The 21,728-nt window shown below is 45.3% G+C and overlaps 1 protein-coding gene across 2 annotated transcripts in view; it reads right to left on the bottom strand.

Moving 5' to 3' along the window:
* Positions 1-21,728, bottom strand: part of AP3B2 (adaptor related protein complex 3 subunit beta 2) — a 352,683-nt gene that overhangs the window by 92,646 nt on the left and 238,309 nt on the right. Inside the window, exons 20-21 of one of the 2 annotated variants that reach the window (XM_078684977.1) lie at positions 15,321-15,510; positions 6,582-6,669 (exon numbers count right to left, since the gene is read on the bottom strand). In XM_078684977.1, the coding sequence (XP_078541103.1) occupies positions 6,582-6,669; positions 15,321-15,510 (278 nt within the window). The remainder of the gene's footprint in view (positions 1-6,581; positions 6,670-15,320; positions 15,511-21,728) is intronic. The other variant, XM_078684978.1, reaches the window with a different exon arrangement.

Here is a 21,728-nt window from a genome sequence, read left to right as displayed (position 1 = left end):
CCCATGAGATTCCCCTTGCAGGTCACTTACGCCAGAACAAGACTTGGGACAGGCTTGCCCCACACTTTCACTGGCCTCACATGTCTGAATACACCAAACAGTTTTGTCGCTCATGTGTCACCTGCCAAGCCAGTGGCAAATCAGGTGGTACCACAAAGGCCCCCCTTATACCACTACCTGTGGTGGGGGTACCCTTTGAAAGAGTGGGGATAGACATTGTTGGACCAATGGACCCCCCTACAGCATCTGGGCACAGATGTATACTGGTGGTAGTGGATCATGCCACCAGGTATCCAGAAGCTATTCCCCTTAGGACCACTACAGCTCCTGTTGTGGCCAGGGCCCTACTTGGAGTTTTCTGCAGGGTGGGGTTTCCTAAGGAGGTTGTCTCTGACAGAGGTGCAAACTTCATGTCAGGATACTTGACTGCAATGTGGAAGGAGTGTGGTGTAAATTACAAATTTACCACACCCTATCACCCACAGTGCAATGGGCTTGTTGAGAGATTCAACAAGACCCTAAAAGGGATGATAAAAGGGTTACCTGAAAAGCTTAGGCGAAGATGGGACATCCTTTTACCCTGCCTCCTCTTTGCTTACAGAGAGGTCCCACAGAAGGGGGTTGGCTACAGCCCTTTTGAGCTTCTGTTTGGGCATCCTGTAAGAGGACCCCTATGTCATGTAAAGGAAGGATGGGAGTTACCTCTCAAAAAGCCTAAGCTTGACATAGTGGACTATGTACTTGGTCTCCGCTCCAGGATGGCAGAGTACATGGAGAAGGCATCCAAAAACCTTGAGGCCAGCCAAGAACTTCAAAAAGCTTGGCATGACCAAAAGGCTGTCCTAACTGTTTATCATGCAGGACAGAAGGTGTGGGTGTTGGAGCCAGTGGCCCCAGCAGCTCTCCAAGACAAATGGTCTGGACCCCATACTATCATTGAGCAAAAGGGAGAGGTCACCTACCTGGTGGACCTTGGCACTCCCAGGAGCCCCCACAAGGTGCTCCATGTGAACAGGCTCAATGCATTTGTCGACAGGGAGGACATGGGCTTGCTCATGGCCACATATGAGGGACAGGAGGAAGAGAGTGACCCTCTCCCAGACCTGCTCACTCAGAACCCTGATGATGGGTCAGTAGATGGTGTAGTCTTTTCTGACAGCCTCTCTGAACATCAACAAGAGGATTGCTAACAAGTTCTTCAGTCCTTTAGACAAATGTCTCACTGACACCCAGTCAGACAAACTGGTGCACCCATGAGGTGGACACTGGTGACAGTCTGCCTGTCAAGAGTAAAATCTACAGGCAACCTGACCACGTCAGGGACTGCATAAAACAAAAAGTACAAAAGATGTTGGAATTGGGAGTCATTGAACACTCAGAGAGCCCTTGGGCTAGTCCTGTAGTTCTAGTGCCAAAGCCTCACACCCAGGATGGTAAGAGAGAGATGAGGTTTTGTGTAGACTACAGGGGTCTCAATGCTGTCACTAAGACAGATGCCCATCCAATACCTAGGGCAGATTAACTCTTAGACAAGTTGGCTTCTGCCACCTTCTTGAGTACATTTGACCTAACAGCTGGTTATTGGCAGATCAGGTTAGCTGAGGATGCCAAGGCCAAAACAGCATTTTCTACCCCAGGAGGTCATTACCAGTTTGTGGTGATGCCCTTTGATTTGAAGAATGCACCTGCCACTTTTCAAAGGTTGGTGAACCAAGTTCTCACTGGGCTGGATGACTTTTGTGCAGCATATCTAGATGATATTGCTGTCTTTAGCTCCACCTGGGAGGATCACCTGATCCACCTGAGGAAAGTTTTGGAGGCCCTGCAGAAGGCAGGCCTCACTATCAAGGCCACCAAGTGCCAGATAGGGCAGAGTCAGGTTGTGTACCTGGGCCACCTTGTGGGTGGAGGCCAGGTTCAACCCTTGGAGAGCAAGATACAGGCCATAAAGGACTGGGCTCCTCCAATCACCCAGACACAGGTCAGAGCTTTCTTGGGCCTGTCTGGTTACTATAGGAAGTTTGTCAAAAATTATGGGTCCATTGTGACACCACTTAATGACTTGACAAGCAAGAAAATGCCAAAGAAAGTTCAGTGGACAGCTAGCTGTCAGAAGGCATTCGATGACCTAAAGCAGGCCATGTGTACTGCACCTATTCTCAAGAGTCCTCACTACTCCAAAACCTTCATTGTCCAAACAGATGCATCTGAGTTGGGTGTGGGAGCTGTTCTATCTCAAATGAATATTGATGATCATGACCAGCCCATTGCTTTTATAAGTAGAAGGCTGACCCCTAGAGAGAAACGTTGGTCAGCTATAGAGAGGGAGGCCTTTGCTGTGGTTTGGGCCCTGAAGAAGTTGAGGCCATACTTGTTTGGAACTCACTTCAAGATTCAGACCGACCATAAGCCCCTCTTATGGCTAAATCAAATGAAGGGTGAAAACCCCAAACTTCTTAGGTGGTCCATTTCCCTACAGGGGGTGGACTTTACGGTGGAGCACAGACCAGGGACTGACCATGGCAATGCAGATGGTCTCTCCAGGTATTTCCACTTAGAACAGGAAGACTCATCTGGTCAAGGTTAGTTTAATGTCCCTAAGTTTGGGGGGGGGGTTATGTAGGAGAGTAGGGTCTGCAATCATATGGTCACCCCAGATTTTTGCTTTTTGCTTCACTGGTTTATGACTTTCCCTGGCTGTGGGCCTGCTAATCAGCCCCACAGCCTAGCTGTTCTCTCTCTAAATTGACATCCATGTACGTTAGGTGCATTTACCAAATGGTATTGGGACACTTTGTCAGCCCCTGTACAGTGTACCTTAGGTACCCAGGGCATAGGTGAACCTAAGGCCTACCAGGGGTTGAAGCATGTATTATACCACCCCTGGCTGGCCCTCTAAACAGACACAACTGGCTGGTAAGACAGCTGGGGCAAGGTGGTGTATTCACCCTTTGCTGTAGATATAGTATACTTATATCTAACCCTAAAATGGACACATATCCTCCTATCAGTCACTCCTATGGCAGGCCTTATCGATCCTGAGGGCAGAGTGCTTGGAATTATGTGAGATGGTGCTCTGGCATGAGCTGAGCCCTTCTGCAGCTTGCGGAACCAAGTCCTAATAGCTGTTCCATGATAACGCTATACCATATACTCTTAAATGCATTATAATCCTCGCGGTTGAATGCTAACTTTGGTATAGCATTATCAAAACATATCGAGTAAAGTGTCATACGAATTGGAATACTACCCCCTCGCCAGTTCTGGCGACGGGGGTAGCATTTCACCCTTCTAGAGGGACACGACATGTATGCAACTGTGAACCCCGGTTAAAGTTAACTCGAGCCTCAGCATCACAAAATGGATGCTGCCACCACAGACACAAGTCTGACCTCCTGCTGCTGGGAGTCCTTCCAGCGAGGGAGGCTTGGACAAAGGGTTTCCTGCCTTGGGAGGTGCTAGCATCACCCCAGACAGGATTTTGTGTATTGGGTAGGACCGGCCTGAAAGGAATGAGACATGCCTGGGGCACACAAGGTGCCCTGTGCATACACCGGTTCAAACCAGTTGCTGGGGCACCACTGCCCCAGCTCTGGCGCGAAGCCGGACAAAGGATAGGGGGTGTAACCACCCCCCTTCCTGGTACCACCCATGGGAGGAACCTAGTCGTAGTGCAGCCCCCTTTAGGAGAATAAAGGTAGGAGCTGGTCCCATTCCAAATTAGATTAATCCTGAACTGAAACTCTACAAGATGAAACTCTGGACTTCGACTTTCTACACAGAAGACTGAAGAAATCTCCCTTGTGGGCAAGGAGTGTCCACCCTGCACAAGCAGGCACCATCAAGTGGCCAGCGGCTTCCCTTTGTCGTCTTCCCTCGAGGATCCAGACTTCAGAGCCCGACGAGACCCGGACTTCCAGACCTCTCTGACCTCTACCTACATCTGCAGCGCAGCTGAGATCAGTGGGTGCGACGAGATACGTGGGACCGGCCAACTTGAAAGAAACTGCACTTCGCTTCCAGCACGACTTCTGAGGTAACCTCGACAAAGTGCTTTGGGGATTGAGAAGCCCCAGCCCCGAGCAGCTCCTGCACCAAAGATTAGCACTCCAGCATCCACGAGATCTGCGTGGGGCCCTTCTGCCTGTTTGCTGCTCGACGCGTTGTCTGGTCACTTGCCGGCTGGCTCGTGACCTCCTAGACGACGATCTTTGAAAACTAGACTGCTGGTCTGGTTGCTCCAGACTGGCCCTTGCTCCCTTCCAAAAGAGGAGCACCCCGGACCCTCCTGGTTCACTCCAGACGCCGTTTCCACTCACCGCGTGGGTTGCCTTTGCCAAGGCCTGTTAACTCCAAATCCGGACCCGACACCGCCGACAGCGAGAGCCTGCGTGGGACAGCTCGTGCCTCCATCCTGGTCGTCGAAGACATCTCCTGGTCCACGTGGCTGCAGAGACAAGCGTCCACTCTTCACCTGATCGCGACAACAGCATCTGGTTCCCTCCTGGTTCCACTCCGGTCACTGGCTAGTGACTTTGAACATTGTCCCCTCTGCTTTCAGGTCCTCTTCTTCCTCGGTCCACCCGTGGATCACACCGGACATCTTGCACTTGGTCGCCTGCAGCATCTTTCCTCAAGGCTCCATTGACTTCAACGCGGAAACCCGACACACTTTGACACCTATGCACCCGCAGCCCGTGGGTGAGGTAACAAGAGCATTTCGGTGCTCAAGGGTAGATTAACTCTCCTAGTGTCCAGATTTCCAGTCGTTCTAGTCCTAGATAGTAAAGACTGTCCGTACTTACCTTTTTCGTAAACTGTACTGTCCATTGACTCTGTTCCGCATCTCGCGTGTGAGTTCACACTCTGCACACGCGTCCCGTGGGCCTCCTATTACTTACCTGAGGTTAGGATAGTGTAGTCCCAGCGAACCTACAGCCTCTGGACAGCTCCATTCCCTCTATCAATTTCCTTATACCATTTACTTAGTATATGGTTTGTCGTGCCCCTAGCGCACCATTGTAATTTTGTGCAACTTATCACATTTTTCCTAAGAGATTGTCATGTGCTTAGCCCTCTCACCTCATAAAGAGTTCAGAGGTGTTTGTTATTAATAAATATACTGTTTATTTTCATAACAACCTGTGTGGTGTCCTTTCATCTGGTATTCAAGGGGTTATATGTGGTAAAACAGATGGCTTCACATGCCAAAAGAGTTTAGCCTAAGACTGCTCTGTCCATGCTACCATTAGGATAGCTGGTCTATAAGGTTGACTTACAACCAATGACCATAAGGGTTGTTTGGACTGATACAAGGTGATCACTAGAACTAGTGAGCATCATATATCAGGCCAACTTCTCACAGTACGAACAAGAAAATGCAACATTTCTGAAAGTGTCATTTTCAGAATTGTTTCCTAAGATCCTACTTTACCATTAAAGAGGATTTTAAAGTACAATTAATTTGAGTGTCAAAGCATATCTCTGCTTCCAATCCAAAGTTAGCACTTAGTTATTGTAATAAGGTATCGCAGTGCCAGTCAATGATAGAGATAGGCAATACAACAGTGAAAAACAACTTTTGGAGTTTTTTATTACCAGGATATGCAACTTTTAAGTACGTGTCCTACTTTTTAATACAATGCACCTTGCCCTGGGAGCCTTAAGGGCCTACTTTAGGGGTGATGTAAAAGTATTAAAAAGTAAGATTTAGGCCAGACAAAAGGTTTATTTTGCCAGATTGAAATGGTAGTTTAAAACCACTAAAGGCTTCAGTGGCAGAACTGAGGCATGTCTGTGCCACCTACTTTCGTGGGTGGCACAATGGGTGCTGCAGACCCACTGGTAGCATTTAATTTACAGGCCCTGGGTATGGGTAGTACCATTTACTAGGGACTTACAAGTAAATTAAATGTGCCTATTAATTTGACCATGTTTAAAGGAGAGAGCACAAGCACTAGCACTGGTTAGCAGTTCCCAGAGTCCTAAAGCCAACAAACCTAATTCAGTAAAACAGTAGAGGTGAAGGCATAAGGTTTGGAGGAATACCACTCCATCTATGTCAGGTTCAATTGGGGGCTTACATTTTACCTTTATTTTAAGAAACAACAAGGGCCAGGACAATGAATCTTCACCCTAAGAATTTGGTATCACAGAGGAACCATATATCCAAGTATCTCAGTCTGGCAAATTGGAAATCATCCCCCCTTGTGGTCATGGTCTCTACTTTTGTAAGCATTGTAATTCCTAACTCCTTGCGGGTCTGTCATATTCCAGTAGTCTTTTGATTTCCGTGGCACTCCCTTTCCTCTTTTTTCGTTTGTTTGTTGTTCCTCCTCTGTTCACCTTTCATGTATCGTTTTCAGCAAATGAAAACAAAAACAGTTAGCTGAGAATAAAACAGCCCACATTTATTTTCAGGGTGTACAAGAGAGAGAAAGGGTGGTGGAATGATTTAGTTTCCTAGAATATATGTATGATCCAATAAAGAATACTTATAGTTCTTTTACAGGCTATGGGAGCTAAGATACTAGACACAGAAATTAGAGTTCACGAAAGGGGGCAGTACTAGGCTTACTCACAATCATCCAGATCTAGCAGGGAGATCTCCTTCTTTGAGGTTTTCACTGGTTTCGAGGTAGGTTTGGAGGAGGACTTGATGGTGGGAGGCTGGACACAAACAAAAAGAAACAGAGTTAATAGGCAGCTCAATTAAATCAGGATGACCATGCTTTTCAAAATATGTTTTAATTTATGTGGTATCTGGAATAACACGTAGCTTGCTTCAAGAAGCAGGGAAGTGATTACACAGAACATTCAAAGTGACTTCTTAAAAAATAAAAGTTATGATAGATACAAGAAACTAGAATATAATTGGGATAGTAATGTGCAAGACCCTTGCTTATTACATTCCACACTGCATTCCACTTTGTAAATTCAATTATACAAATGAAAAATGAAATACCAGCATTTGTAAAGCGCACAGCTACCTCTGGTGAGGTGTCCCGGCGCTGGGGGCCGATAAGGAAGATTAAGTGAACTATTGCCCAGAGTCACATGGTGCTGGGCTAACTGGCCTCCGGCACCGGGGATCGAACCGTGAACCCCGTGGTCCGGAGTCAGGCACCCTGGCCGCTGCGCGACACCTCTTCCTCAATTTCAGGAACAAGAGATAAATTTGCCCAGGAACATGCAATTCCTTTTTGGCCAGACCTGAGTTTAGAATCTTGGGGGCACATGCATCTTTGAAAATTGCGGTCGCAAAGGAGCAGATTTGCAGAATCTGCCACTTTGCGACAGCTATTTTTGCATTTTGGGATGCCTCATCCAAAATGCAAAAATCGCTATTTAAGTAATCGCAACATTTGCGATTACTTAAACTGTGATTGCATTTTGCGGTTTCCTAAATGCAATGCAATAAAAAAAATTGTGAATTTGCATTTAAGAAACGCAAATTACCATCAACTTGCACCCTTGAAATTGCATGCGCAATTTGCGAGTACCTCTTTGGTACTCGCAAATTGCGCATGCAATTCTTATTGCATCCTATGGGCGCTAGGCCCATGAGAATGAATGGGAAAGAAATTCCTTATTTGCGATTCGCAAATAAGGAATGTGTAGGAATCTAAACTTTTTTACGATTCCTACATGCGTACCGAATTACGATTCCTAAGGAATATGCTACTTACCAGTATGCATCTGTTCTTGGCATAGAGGGCTGCAGAGTGGTACATTTATGAATAGATCGCCATCTGGTGTTGGGCTTGGATGATTGCACTTGTTTTTCTTCTGGAGAAGTCTTTGTCGTCATAGATGACTCCTCCTCTTGGTGTTAGTGCGCATGGGCATCGGCTCCATCTTTAGATTGTTTTGCCATAGTAGGGTTAGATGGAGTAGTGTAGTATAATACATAAAGATATGCCCATGTAAATGTATCTAAATAAGATAATGTTGGGACAGACACAGGTTTCCGGGGAGGCAGGGAGGGCATGTACCACTCTGCAGCCCTCTATGCCAAGAACAGATGCATACTGGTAAGTAGCATATTCCGTTCGAGGCATATGGGCTGCAGATGGTACATTTATGAATAGATTGTACAGCAGTTACCTCCCTAGCGGTGGTCACCAGTGTCTGTCGCAACTGTTTGAAATAGAGTTTTTAATACAGCTTGGCCCACTCTGGCTTGTTGTGTAGCCTGTACATCAACACAGTAGTGCTTTGTGAATATATGTGGTGTAGACCAAGTTGCTGCTCTACATATGTCATCTAGGGGAATGTTCCCTAAGAATGCCATAGATGCTCCTAGCTTTCGTGTAGAATGAGCTCTAGGAGGAACAGTTAATGTTCTCTTTGCTTTAATGTAACATATCTGTATACATCTTACAATCCATCTAGCGATGCCTGCTTTAGAGATAGGATTGCCCTTATGTGTTGGGGAAAATGCTACAAATAGTTGTTTAGTTTTCCTGAAGTTTTGTGTCCTTTCTATGTAGTACAAAATGGCTCTTTTGACATCTAGTGTATGTAGAGCCCTTTCTGCTACCGTCTGTGGCTTTGGAAAAAAGACTGGTAGCTCCACTGGCTGGTTGATGTGAAATGCTGAAATTACTTTAGGCAAGAACTTTGGGTTTGTTCTAAGAACCACTTTATTCTGGTGTAACTGTAGGAATGGTTCTTGTATTGTCAATGCCTGAAATTCACTTACTCTCCTGAGTGAGGTAATGGCTATAAGGAACGCCACCTTCCATGTAAGGAATTGTATCTCGCACCTATGCATAGGTTCGAAGGGTGGTCCCATTAGTCTGGTGAGTACTACGTTGAGGTTCCAGACCGGGGAAGGTGGTAATCTTGGTGGAATGACTCTTTTAAGGCCTTCCATGAAGGCTTTTATCGCTGGCACTCTGAACAGTGATATATGCTGCCTGTTTTGTAGGTACGCTGCTATAGCTGCTAAATGTACTCTGATAGATGTGTACGCGAGATTACATTGCTGTAAGTGTAGTAAGTAGCAAATAATCTCCCTTGTTGATACGTCCAGAGGGTTGATATTATTAGTAGTACAGTGTATAGCAAACCTCTTCCACTTAGCTGCATAGCATGCTCTGGTGGTGGGACGTCTCGCTTGTTTAATTATCTCCATGCAATTTGGGGGTAGATCTAAGTACCCAAATTCTAGGATTTCAGGAGCCAGATCGCTAGGTTCAGTTGTGTGGGATCTGGGTGCATTATTTCTCCATGGTTCTGTGTAAGGTGCATGGGTAGAATTCTTAGCTTTTGATGTGGCACTTGTGAGAGTTGCAGGAGCGTGGTGAACCACGGTTGTCTTGCCCACGTGGGTGCTACTAGTATCATGGTCATTGAGTGTTGTTGCAGCTTCCTGACCACTAATGGGATTAGTGGGAGAGGGGGAAAAGCGTATGCAAATTTGTTGGACCAATTTATCCATAACGCATTGCCCTGCGACAGGTGGTGTGGGTACCTGGACGCGAAGCTTTGGCATTTTGCGTTCTGATGAGTGGCAAAGAGGTCTATCTCTGGCTGTCCCCATCTTTGGAAGAATGGCTGCAGTATTTGTTGGTGCAGTTCCCATTCGTGTATTTGTTCCGACTGTCTGCTTAAGATGTCTGCTATCTGGTTTTGGACTCCTGGTAGGTGTTCGGCTAACAGATAGATGTTTTGAGGAATGGCCCATCTCCAGATTTCCTGTGCTAGTCCGGGTAGTTGGATAGAGTGCGTCCCCCCTGTTTTTGAATATAATACATTGCTGTCATGTTGTCTGTTCTGATCAGGACTGCTTTGTTGGCAACATGTATTTGGAAGGCTTTCAATGCTAGAAACACTGCTAGTAGTTCTAGATGATTGATGTGCAGTCTTTTTTCCTGCACACTCCACCTTCCTTGTACTGTGTATTTCTCCATATGTGCTCCCCATCCTGTGAGCGATGCGTCCGCTGTTATTGTCACCTGTGGAATCGGTTCTAGGAACGACCGCCCCTTGGCAATATTTGTTGTGTTCCACCACTTCAGAGAGCGGTGTGTGCGGTCGTCTACCAACACCAGATCTGTAATCTGTCCTTGAGCCTGATTCCACTGTGTCGCTAAGCATTCTTGTAGCGGACGCATTTGTAGTTTGGCATATGGTATTAGCAGTATGCAGGATGACATCATCCCTAATAGCTGCATGAACACTCTTGCTGGTAGCGAGTGTTGTGGCTGGAATCTTTGAATGATTGTAAGCATTGTCTGGATTCTGACTGGATTGGGGTATACTTTGGCTTTTTCTGTGCCTATAGTAGCCCCCAGATATTGTTGAACCTTGCTTGGTTGTAGGTGTGACTTTGTGTAGTTCACTGTGAACCCTAGCTGGTGTAGTAGCTGAATTGTCTTTTGTGTGTTTTGAAGACATTCCTCTTGTGACTTGGCTTTTATTAGCCAGTCGTCCAAGTATGGGAAGACATGTATTTGTTGTCTTCTTAGGTGAGCTGCCACCACTGCCAGGCATTTTGTGAACACCCTTGGTGCCGTTGTGACACCAAACGGAAGGACTTTGAACTGATAATGTTGTCCTTCTACCACAAACCTGAGGTATTTCCTGTGGGCTTTGTGAATTGGGATATGAAAGTAAGCGTCTTTTAGATCCAGTGTAGAAAGAAAGTCCCCTTTCTTCAGTAAAGGAAGTACTTGTTGGAGCGTGACCATGTGGAAATGTTCCGAATTTATGTATGCGTTGAGAGGTCTCAGGTCCAGTATTGGCCTTAGAGACCCGTCCTTTTTGGGAATTAGGAAGTATAGGGAGTATACTCCTGTTCCTTGTTGGTGCTGTGGAACCTTCTCTATGGCATGCTTTTCTAGTAGGGATAGTACTTCTTGTTTTAACAGTGTCAGGTGATCTTGTTTCATTGGACGCTGTTTGGGGGGGATGTTTGGTGGGGTAGATGTGAGTTCCAGGCAATAACCATGTTGGATAATTTGTCTCACCCACCTGTCTGATGTGATGTTTTCCCAGACAGGTAGGAACTGTGATAGGCGTCCCCCGACCGGTGTTATATGGTCTGGGGGGAGCTGTATGAAGTCACTGCTTTGGGGTTGGAGAGTTGCGGTTGTTGTTGTTTCCGCGACCTCTACCTTTGTTGTTGTTACCTCTGTAACTACCTCTAGAATTACCTCTGGGTGATGTAGGTGTAAAAGAGGTTTGTTGCTGGCTTGTACCTGTATTTTTGGATCCTCCTCTATAGGTGGACCTACGAAAGGAACCTCTTTGTGTCGGCTGTTGCAATGCTCCCATTGATTTAGCCGTTTCCGTATCCTTTTTCATCTTTTCTAAGGCCTCATCTGTCCCTGTGCCGAAAAGTGTTTTCTCATCAAAAGGTTGGTTCAGTAATGATGTTTGTACCTCTTGTTTGAACCCTGAAACCCTGAGCCATGCATGTCTCCTTAACATGATGCTTGTGTTTATAGATCTTGCTGCAGTGTCTGCCGCGTCTAGGGCGCACTTGATTGAAGTGTTAGTAATTAACTTCCCTTCCTGTATGAGTTGATCTGCTCTCTTTTGATGTTCGTTAGGGAGATGTGTGATGAGCTTTTCTAACTCATCATAATGCGCTCTGTCATACCTTGCAAGTAGTGCTTGTGTATTAGCTATGCGCCAGCTGTTTGCCGCTTGAGATGCTACCCTCTTACCAGAGGCATCTATTAGCTTAGACTCTTTGTCAGGAGGTGGAGCTTCTCCTGTAGATAAAGAGTTTGCTCTCTTACGAGCGTTTGTGACTACTAGTGAGTCTAGAGGAATTTGCCCTTTAATGAATATTGGGTCTTTTGGAGCTGGCCTATATTTCTTATCAATCCTTGGGTTCAGTACCCTAGCCCTCACCGGGTCTTTGAATATTTCTGATGTGTGAGTGAGAAGGCCCTTAAGCATTGGTAGTGTTCCTGATGTTCTTTGTGTAGTAGGTAGTGTTTCTAATAAGAAATCCTCTATTTGAGGTTCTGCATGTAGTTCTACCTTGTGGTATTTTGCTGCTCTATTAATGAGTTGCGCAAAACCAGTATTATCATCAGGAGGTGAAGGTTTTGAAGGATACAGTTCAGGGTCGTTATCGTTATCTGACCCTACATTGTACTCTTCCCATGGGTCTGCCTCCTCTGGGATTGTGTCTTCATCATCCCCAGGGTGTTCTCCCTCCCCTGTGTCACTTTCTACATCTGTTGTAGGTGTAGATGGTCGTGTGGGAGGAATATTTGGCCTATTGTGAGGAAGAGGAGAAGAGGGTATGTCTCTAGGTTTTGGGGAATGGGGAGGAGTTGTATTTGTCCCCATTGTTCTCTTCTTCGGATGAGTCCTGTCGTCCGACTGTTCATTCTTCCTCTTTTTAGGTAGTTCTGTGACTACCTTGCCAGTTTGTGGATCAATAAACAGAGTCTTTTGTTTAGGATCTGTTTTATATTCCTGTGTCGGTACCGCAGCTTTTGGGTCCGAAAGGTGTTTTTTCTTCTGACTGTCCATTTGTGTTTTCGGCACCGAGATTTTATTCGGATCCGATGTTTTCGGTGTCGACGATGTCCCCGGTGTCGAGGGTGTTTTCGACGTCGAAACGTGTTTCGGTGTCGACATGGACTGTTTCGACTTCGAGCTTTCTTTGACATGGAGCTTCGGTGTCGATGTGGGTCGTCTATCGGAACCACCATGATGGGAGACCGAGTGTTTCGGTTTCAGTTTCGTTGCCGGGCCCGAAGGCAGGGCGTCGGAAACTCTTTTCGGTTGTCTGACCGGGCTCGAGGGCGGGGTCGACACCGTGCGGGGTCTGTTCTTTGGTAAAGGGACGTCGTCACTCACGGTTTGTTGGACGTCGATTTCCTCGACGTCGGACTCGTCCACTTCAGACCCCGCCTCGTCGGCCTCTTCTTCCTCCTGTTCTGGGTGCTGGTCCTCGAACAGCTCCGGGATTGCTTGTGACTGCATTCTCGATACCTCGTGTCTTCGGGCTCGACGGTTTCTAATCATCGATTTTGAAGAAAATGCTGCACAGGCCTCACAGTCCCTGGATTCGTGTTCAGGGGACAAGCAGAGGTTGCACACTTCGTGTAGGTCCTTGTGTGGGAACTTAGCACCACACGTTGGACATTTTTTTAATGGAGTCCTTTCCATGGACTCCGGGCTGGACTACGTCGAGCTGGTCTTCTCGTAGTCGTCGTTCTTCGAAACGCGTCGAGATGGAATTGGAGTCGCGTTCGATAACAATACCGTCGAATTGGAAAGGGTTACGCGCCGAATATAACCTTCTTTATTGAAGTCGGTCCGGAGCGCTTCGATCCTCATCCGAACCCGATGGCGGAAAAAAAACAATCTAAAGATGGAGCCGATGCCCATGCGCACTAACACCAAGAGGAGGAGTCATCTATGACGACAAAGACTTCTCCAGAAGAAAAACAAGTGCAATCATCCGAGCCCAACACCAGATGGCGATCTATTCATAAATGTACCATCTGCAGCCCATATGCCTCGAACATTGTGATTTCTTAAAAATCGCAATTTAGGAATCGCAATTCCTAACTTTGATGCATGTGGCCCTAGGTCTTCAGGTTGCAAGGGTAGCATTTAGCCTCCAGACTACTTCTAATTCTATAAATGGTATTGTGTACCAGCCCAGGTGTAGAATGTTGAGATGATTACAAGAACACAAGGCACAGAGGAGAATATCACAGCTGTGAACAAGCTACCTAAGTGATGTAAGTGTTTGGATGATGGAGATTATTCACATGAAGAATTCACCCAATCATTCAACCAATTGAAAAAATATGAACTTTTCTACTTATTTATGTAAACACAGATGTTTAAAATAAATGTCTAACATTTCTGAATACTGAATGTATGGAAGGGTATTTTGACTCTGTATTTTATTCTAATGAAATTAGCAACACTTTCTATAAAGTTTCTTGGATTCTTTGTTTTTAGCTATCTGTTAACGAAGCAATGTCAGTTGTACAAATCTACTCACCCACAACATTCCTTACACAAAATAGCCTCTGATAAAATGTGTCTCCTCTGCAAGACATCACACTTTTCCCTAACAATGCTTACCTTCTTTATCAATCTAAAATGCGTTGATCATTTTGTTGATTAGAATTTGCACAGTAGGCATCAGTAATATTCTTTCTGGTGGAAACAATATCTAACCCTAGATTCTTCACATTTAGGATAATCCCGGATGTCTTACTGCATGTAGATTTTCAAAAACAATTGCTCAAGCATGCCAGAAGGTGGTGGTACTAAGACTTGGAGATGGCTTTGTGCCACCCCACAAGTGATGGCACAAAGGCATATATGGGCCCCACCCCTGTGTGCTGACGTCATTTTGACCATGTCTGCAGATTTGGCGTTCTAGGCAGTAGTGCTTGATGAATGTTTGCACGGAGGCCCATGTAGCACGCTGGCAAACATCTAAGACAAGAACACCCATTGCCAACACGTTTAAAGCAGTTTTGCCCGAGTAGAATGCACTCATAGGCCCTCAGGGGGATCCTTCTTGGCCAGGACATACCATATCTTGATGAACAGGACAATCACCCTGGACTGGGTCTGTTTCTGCAAAGCCATCACCTTCTTAGCACCAGCAAAGTCCAAGAAGAGCTGGTCGTCTACTGGGTATTTACTTGTGCACCCTATGTAAAAACCAAGGGCACTTATCGGAGCATACTGGTGAAGCCTCTCCTCTTTCAAGGCATGTGACAGGAAGAAATTGCAGGAAGTGTGAGGAGAAGGTGGAAGATTACTGCCCTTTGTTGTGCCCGTGACCCTGGCGACCACTATGTCCTGTGAAGCTGTGAAAAGTGTCGACCAGCTGCTGAATTGGTTGTGAAGGCTGCCGCTGTAGATAGGCTAGACCTTGCCTCTGAATTTTCCGTATTAATAATAAATAAATAAATAACATAAAAAAGTAGGATCCGAGAGTAAAGTGTTTTTGAAGATGAATTTCATCCCTTCATAATTCGGTTTGATGTTGTGTTTGTATTAGTGATGAAATGTTGATTTTGTCTCATTTGTGTTATGGGTCGACGTTCAAAATAAAAGTAGTTAATGAATAAAATTACACAGGTTAGTGTGCTGAAACTGGAATAGGGTGAATAATCTCAATTTTCAGAATTCTCAATCTCTTGCTTATCTGAATATACAATTCTCATAACTTGCTAGTGTACATTACAGTGTGCCCTGTTGCTAATTTCCCTTAATCTCTCGTTTACTCATTCAATCCAAGGAACATACTGCTGTTTGTTGGACTTGTTCCCACTTCCAGCATGATCACTGAAGGAAGCAGAACATGTTACCGTCTTTTTTGTCCTTATTTCTGGCTCAGACTGGGACTCATCCTCTTCCTCTGATTCAGACTCGGACTCCGAGGAAGCACTCTCAGAGCTGCTGCCATCCTCCGACGAGGACTTCGGAAGTGATTTAAGGTTGGACTTCTTCATCTTCACCTTCTTGGGGTCTTCCTCTTCCTCCTCACTTTGATCGCTGCTGAAAAACATTTCGTTTTAGTGAGACTCTGTACACATAATCACACATTCACTCTTGTTCTGAGCATTAGTTTTATTGATGTACTTTCCTATATATTCTACTTGCCCTAACTGATCCAGTGGCAAACAAATAAAAGGTAAACAAGATCTGCTATCAATTCTACCCTAGAACCCTGCCAATTCACAAAACACTGGATAAAAGCACATTTATTTTTGGTCTCAAAGAATAAACATCTCTGTAGGAGTCCCTGCTACATGGTATGCAGATGTGTTCCTTGTGAAAGAGCAGAATGCTGTCACCCACAATGAAGTGGCTCAATGGATGAAGGGGGCTGACACAACCCCATGCTTTAGTGTGTGGGAGAAAAATGAGAAACACAACAACAGACCGGAGAACGGAAGGTGCGCGTCTGAGCCACTAAACGTAAGCAAGAAAAGCAGTCTCTGAGCCTTAATTGGGAAAACAAGCCTGATTGTCGGTCACAGGGAATCTCCCTTGTTTCTAAAACTCCTGTAACTGAATGGAAATTGTTCTCTAGGAGTTTTAGCATCAGTGAGATATTAAAAGATTGCTATTTTGTGGCAATTGTACCACTCAGGTTTGTGTTAATAGACCAGTGCACTTAAGGGTCTACAAACAATATAAAAGGAGCTGGAAGCAGGGGCGTAACACAGGCCCCTACAGGCCCCTGCAGCCCCCGCAGTGCGGGGGGCCCTAAGCTCCAGAGGGCCCCCTCGGCACTGCACTCTGCCCAGAGAGCTCCTGATTGAGCCTGGAGGGGGCCCCTCTGCATGCTGTCCAGGGAGGCCCCCTCAATTTTCGTTACGCCAGTGGCTTGAAGGATTATGGGACTTACCCTGTAACATCTGTTTATGGCCTTAGTGCTGTAGATTCACATTCTCTGCAGTCTCCTGCCATCTAGTGTTGTGCAAGTTGTTTTTTTTCTAAGAAGATTTTTGAGTCATAAAATCGAGTGATTTCTCCTCCTCAGTGATACTGCGCATGGGCATCGAATCCTCTGTTAGACTGTTTATCCACAGTCGGGTGAGAAAGGGCTGTAGAAATAGTGTAAAAATTAGGATGTCCATGCTAAATGCAAATGCATCACCTAAATATTGAAAATAACTACAACGGCTGCTGGTGTATGGGGAGCAGGTAGAGAACATGTGAATCTACAGCACTACATGCCACGAACAGATGCTCACAAGGTAAGTAACAATCCATTTGCTGTCATGTGTAGCTGTTGATACACATGCTCTGCATAGATTATAAAGCAGTCCCTCCTAACAAGCGGTGGCTAGCCTGTGGGAGCTACCGTAATTTGAAAAAGAGTATGTATACTACCTGACCTACATTGGCTTGTTGGCATGCGAAAACTTCAACATAGTAGTGTTTAGTAAATGTGTGTGGGTTAGACCATGTAGCAGCCTTACAAATGTCTGCCTTCCGGAGGACATCAGACTAAGTCCCTCACTCCTGCAGTTCCGCAAGAAATTAAAAACCTGGTTGTTTAACCAATAGTGCCTTCAGGAAAGATTCTCGGTTGCTGCAAGCCATGGGGAGCCGTAGGTACGCAAATATTTTTTAGCGCCAAGACGCCTGCGGGTATTTGTCGCGCTGTACAAATGACAATAAATAAATAAATAACATTAATAAATAAATAAATAAATAAATGTAAGCTATGGTAATATTTCCTAAAAAAGCCATAGTATCTAACTTTTTACGAGTGGAATGTGCTCTGGGAGTAATAGGTAAAAGTATTTTAGCTTTAATGCAGCACATCTGAATACATTTAACTATCCATCTGGCTATGCCTGATTTGGATATGGGGTTGACTTTATGAGGTGAAGAAAAGGCCAATCAGTTGCTTTGTTTTTCTGAATGTTTTAGTTCTATCAATGTAAAACCTGAGCGCTCTTAACATCTAGGGTATGAGGAGCTCTTTCTGCTACAGAATACGGGTTAGGGAAAAACCTGGAAGCTCAATAGAGTGATTAAGATCAAATTTAGAAACCACTCCAGGTAAAAATGTAGGATTAGTACGAAGATCCAGCTTGTCTTTATGTAGTTGAACAAATGGTTCTTGTAAGGTTAAAACCTGGAGCTTACTAACACACCTCAGGAGGTGATGGCAACCAAGAATGCCACTTTACATGAAAGAAATTGTAGTGGGCATGAGTGAAGACTCAAAAGGGGGACCCTTGAGCCTGATTAGAACAGTGTTAAGATTCCAAGAGGGTGCCAGAGGAAACCTCGGAGGGATGACTGTTGAACAATGAGAAAGCTGTCTATTTTGGAGATAGGCAGCTATGACAGCCAGGTGTAATATAATGGAAGTATAGGCTACATTTGCCTTTTGAATATGGACAATGTAGCAGATAATGTCTTGGACTGTAGCTTTAATATGCTCAATTTGTTTAGGTTGGCAGTAATAAACAAAACGTTTCCATTTTGCAGCATAACATGCTCTAGTAGTTGGCTTATGCGCTTACTTAAAAATGTCCATGCATTCTTGTGGTAAGTTAAGATAGCCAAACTCTAAGACCTCAGGAGACAAACCGCTAGATTGAGAGTTTTGGGGTCCAGGTGATTTATCTGTCCTTGATTGAGTGGGAAGGTCTAGCCTGTTGGGGAGTCTCTAATGTGGGACTACTGAAAGGTCTAGCAGTGTTGTAAACACGTGTTGATGCGTCCAAGTGGGAGCTACTAGGACTATGGTGAGAGATGTCTGCCTGAGTCTCTGAATCAGAAATGGAATGAGAGGGAGAGGTGGAAAAGCACAGGTAAAAATCCCTGACCAACTCATCCATAGTGTGTTGCCATTGGATAGTGGGTGTGGGTATCTGGAGGTGAAGTGTGGGCATTTAGTATTTTCGGCTGTGGCGAAATGGTCTATTTGAGGAAACCCCCACTTTTGAAAGTAGGATAGGAGGAATTGTGGGTGGAGTTTCTACAAGTAAATCTGTTGCTGCATCCTGCATAGAAGGTCTGGAAAATTGCTGACGACTCGCAGCAGATACTATGCCAAGACAACCTTGTGAAATAGTTGAGCAAGGAAAACTTTCAGGGCAGGGAAAATTGGCTGAAGTGCCAAGTAGTTGATGAGTAGGGATTGATGTTTGGCATTCCACAGATCTTGTGTCCACCTGTGGGTCAAAAAGATGGTCTTTGTCGAAAGGCATGTTAAGGACTGCCTGTTAGACTTCGGGCTTGAAGCCAGAACACCTGAGCCAAGCATGTCTCCTAAGAAGAACGCTGGTATTAATACCTCTAGCGGTGGATCCGCTGCATCTAGGGCACACCTGATGGAATTATTGGTGATAGCTCGACCCTCTACAACAATCTGCTGCCTCTTTGATGATGGTCCTCAGGGAGATACTGTAGATAGGTCCTCCATCTCATCTAAATGAGCTCTATCATAACATGCTAGAAGTGGCTGGAAATTGGCAACACACCTGTAATTAGCTGCCTGCGCTGCCATTCTTTTTCCTGCTGCCTCAATACACTTACTCTCTTTTTAAGGAGGGGGCGTATCCCAGTTGCCTGGCTTTCTGCTCTCTACCACGCAGTAGTGGCAACTATTGAGGTTGATGGTACCTGACTTCGTATAAAAATGGGCTCTAAAGGAGCCGCTTTGTACTTTTTATCTACCCGTGGGGTTATAACTCGGGCACAAACTGGCTCTTTGAAGATGTCTTCAGAGTGTCGTAGCATGCCAGGAAAGATGGGTAAAAATTGTGTATCACTGTAGGTGGATGAGAGGGTATCATAGAGGAAGTCTTGCTTCAAAGACTCCTTGTGTAGCTCAACGCCATGGTAAATAGTTGCTCTATTAATGCACTAGCATCCTCAGGAGGGGAGGGGAGAGCTGGCTAAAGATCCATATAATTTGGTGTTACGGGATCTGCATCATATGTGTCCCATGGGTCAGAATCCCCTAATGGCTCTCCCATACCTCAGTGTTTGCGCCCCTGGTGACTCTGGAGGTGTAGCATTGAGGGTCATGATGTGGAGATGTAGGAGAAGGAGGGGATAGTGAACGTGGTGATGATGGTGGGGGAGGATGATGAGTAGGGCTGGTAGCATTGTCCTTTGTCCTCTTTCTGAGAGAACAGGAACATCCAATGCATCCTCAAAAGTGAATTGCCTCTCTGGTGGAGGAGAGGACATTATTATTCGCCCAGTGCCTTCTTGAATCTGGATCTTCTGCTGTCTTATGTCCATTGTTTCAAGGATAGGCTCGACCAGAGACATTGAAACTGAGGAATACTTTGAGGTTTCGTTCTCGGACGATTTCTGAATTGAGGTTTTAGGAACTGAGGAGTGCTTTTTGTTCAGCACCGAGGTACCTGGTGTCGGTTGTTGCATTGGTCCTGGAGGTTGGGTGGAGACTGAAGCATGTGCTCGATCCAAGGAAGTTGATACCAAGGGCTTAGTCTTGTTGGAAAATTTTCTTTGCAGCCGGTGGGGCAACCAAAGTGTTTTTTCGGATCTGACCATGGTCAGATGGTAGTGGCGGTCCGGGGACCTCTATTAGTGGAAAGGGCAAGTGTTTTAATGTCTGCTTGGGTGTTGGTGCAGAGTGTGGGGTGATAGTACTCACCTGCTGCCCGTGTGGCAGGGTGTACTCTGATTCCTCCTCCACACTGGAGCCGGAGATTTCTTTGACAGAAAAAGCCCCTTCTTCCTCAGAAGCGGGCTCTTCCTGGGTGTGCTCCTCCCAGGAAATGTCTTCATTCCGGTGAGACATCTCCAATGGACTCACCCTTCGATCCTGGAGAGCCTTTTTCGAAGGAAAAGACTTGCAGGCTTCACAGTCAGCCTCGCTGTGATCGTCGTAACTGCACCAAAAGGGAGGATTACTTCCGTGAAGCAAGAACTTTGCAGGCTAAATTGATGATGAGATCATATCCATATAGGCTTGTTAAGAAGGCTATGAAGCGAGCCTGGTACTATGACCGTGGCGCTCTACTTAGCATAAAAGACAAATCTGGCACAGAATCTCAACAACCATTAACTTGTGTGATGACCTTTGGGTCAGAATCTAATCAAATAACAAAAATTATCAAACACAACTGGCACCTGATAAAAAAAGTGGAACCACAGCTAGCTAAGCCTCGCTTCGCTTTCAAAAGAGGGCGGAATTTGCGTGATTATCTGGTACGGGCGTATAAAGAACCAGCCCCAACTACGATACAGACACAGTAGGGTTTGCCACCGATTACAGGGCATTATCCTTGCGGTAGCTGCACTGCATGCGCTACAACTAGTGCTATGAAAGTCTGGAATCTTAATGGTAGTGAGATAAAACTGTACCACCATTCAAATTGTCACACAAAAAACGTGATCTACTGCATACAGTGTCCCTGTCTGTTGATTTATATCGGCAAAACAACCCAAGAAGTCAAAAACCGAGTGTTACAACACCAATCTCGCATAAGATGCAACATACTCACTGCACCTCTTGTCGAACATTATCAGCAAATGTCACATACACCACAAGATATGAGATGGCTTGTATTGGAAGTAGTGAAATGTACCAAGCGCCACCATAATGTAAATCGTCTACTTACTTTGAAAGAAAACAAGTGGATCTGGAGGTGTAAATCAGTGGAACAGGGATTTAATTCAGTTATTGAATGGCAGACCTTGGCCACACTGTAATCCTCAACTCCATACTGTCATGTGAACATTGGTTTTTGTTATATGGGCATGGACTTGGCATTTAAGGGCTGGTATTGCATCATTGGACAGCCGCAATATCTGACTAGTTAGTGAGAAGACTAAATTTGCTTTTCCGCTAGAGATCGGGTATGTTTCGGATCGCTATAGTATCATACCATAAAAAACTCTAACCTATACTTACTGTTCCAATATGGCGGCCATTTTTACGATCTGTATAAAATACGTGAATGGGGCCGCGGTTCAGATAATCAATAGGATGAGGTATTTGTATTTGGTCGAGCTTGGTATTGGCTATTATCTATATACAAATTACCAATAAAACACATTACTGTGTAGATCGACTATGACCCTAATAGTAGGATGCATATTTCAAGATGGCCGAAATTGTCACGTGATCTTTTTCGAGTGAGCTTAAGGATTTCGTGTAGCCAGTTCGGCGTATTCGCCTGATTGTTACCGGCAGAACATGAACAGAGAACGTGGAGGACTCCAACTACTATAGTAAGTGGCTTAACACGCAAGGTTCCCGCTTT

The sequence above is a fragment of the Lissotriton helveticus genome, chromosome 3_2, assembly GCF_964261635.1.
Source record: "Lissotriton helveticus chromosome 3_2, aLisHel1.1, whole genome shotgun sequence".
Taxonomy (NCBI): domain Eukaryota; kingdom Metazoa; phylum Chordata; class Amphibia; order Caudata; family Salamandridae; genus Lissotriton; species Lissotriton helveticus.
Note: the sequence above shows the minus strand (reverse complement) of the source record. Positions and strands in the feature narration are given on the sequence as shown.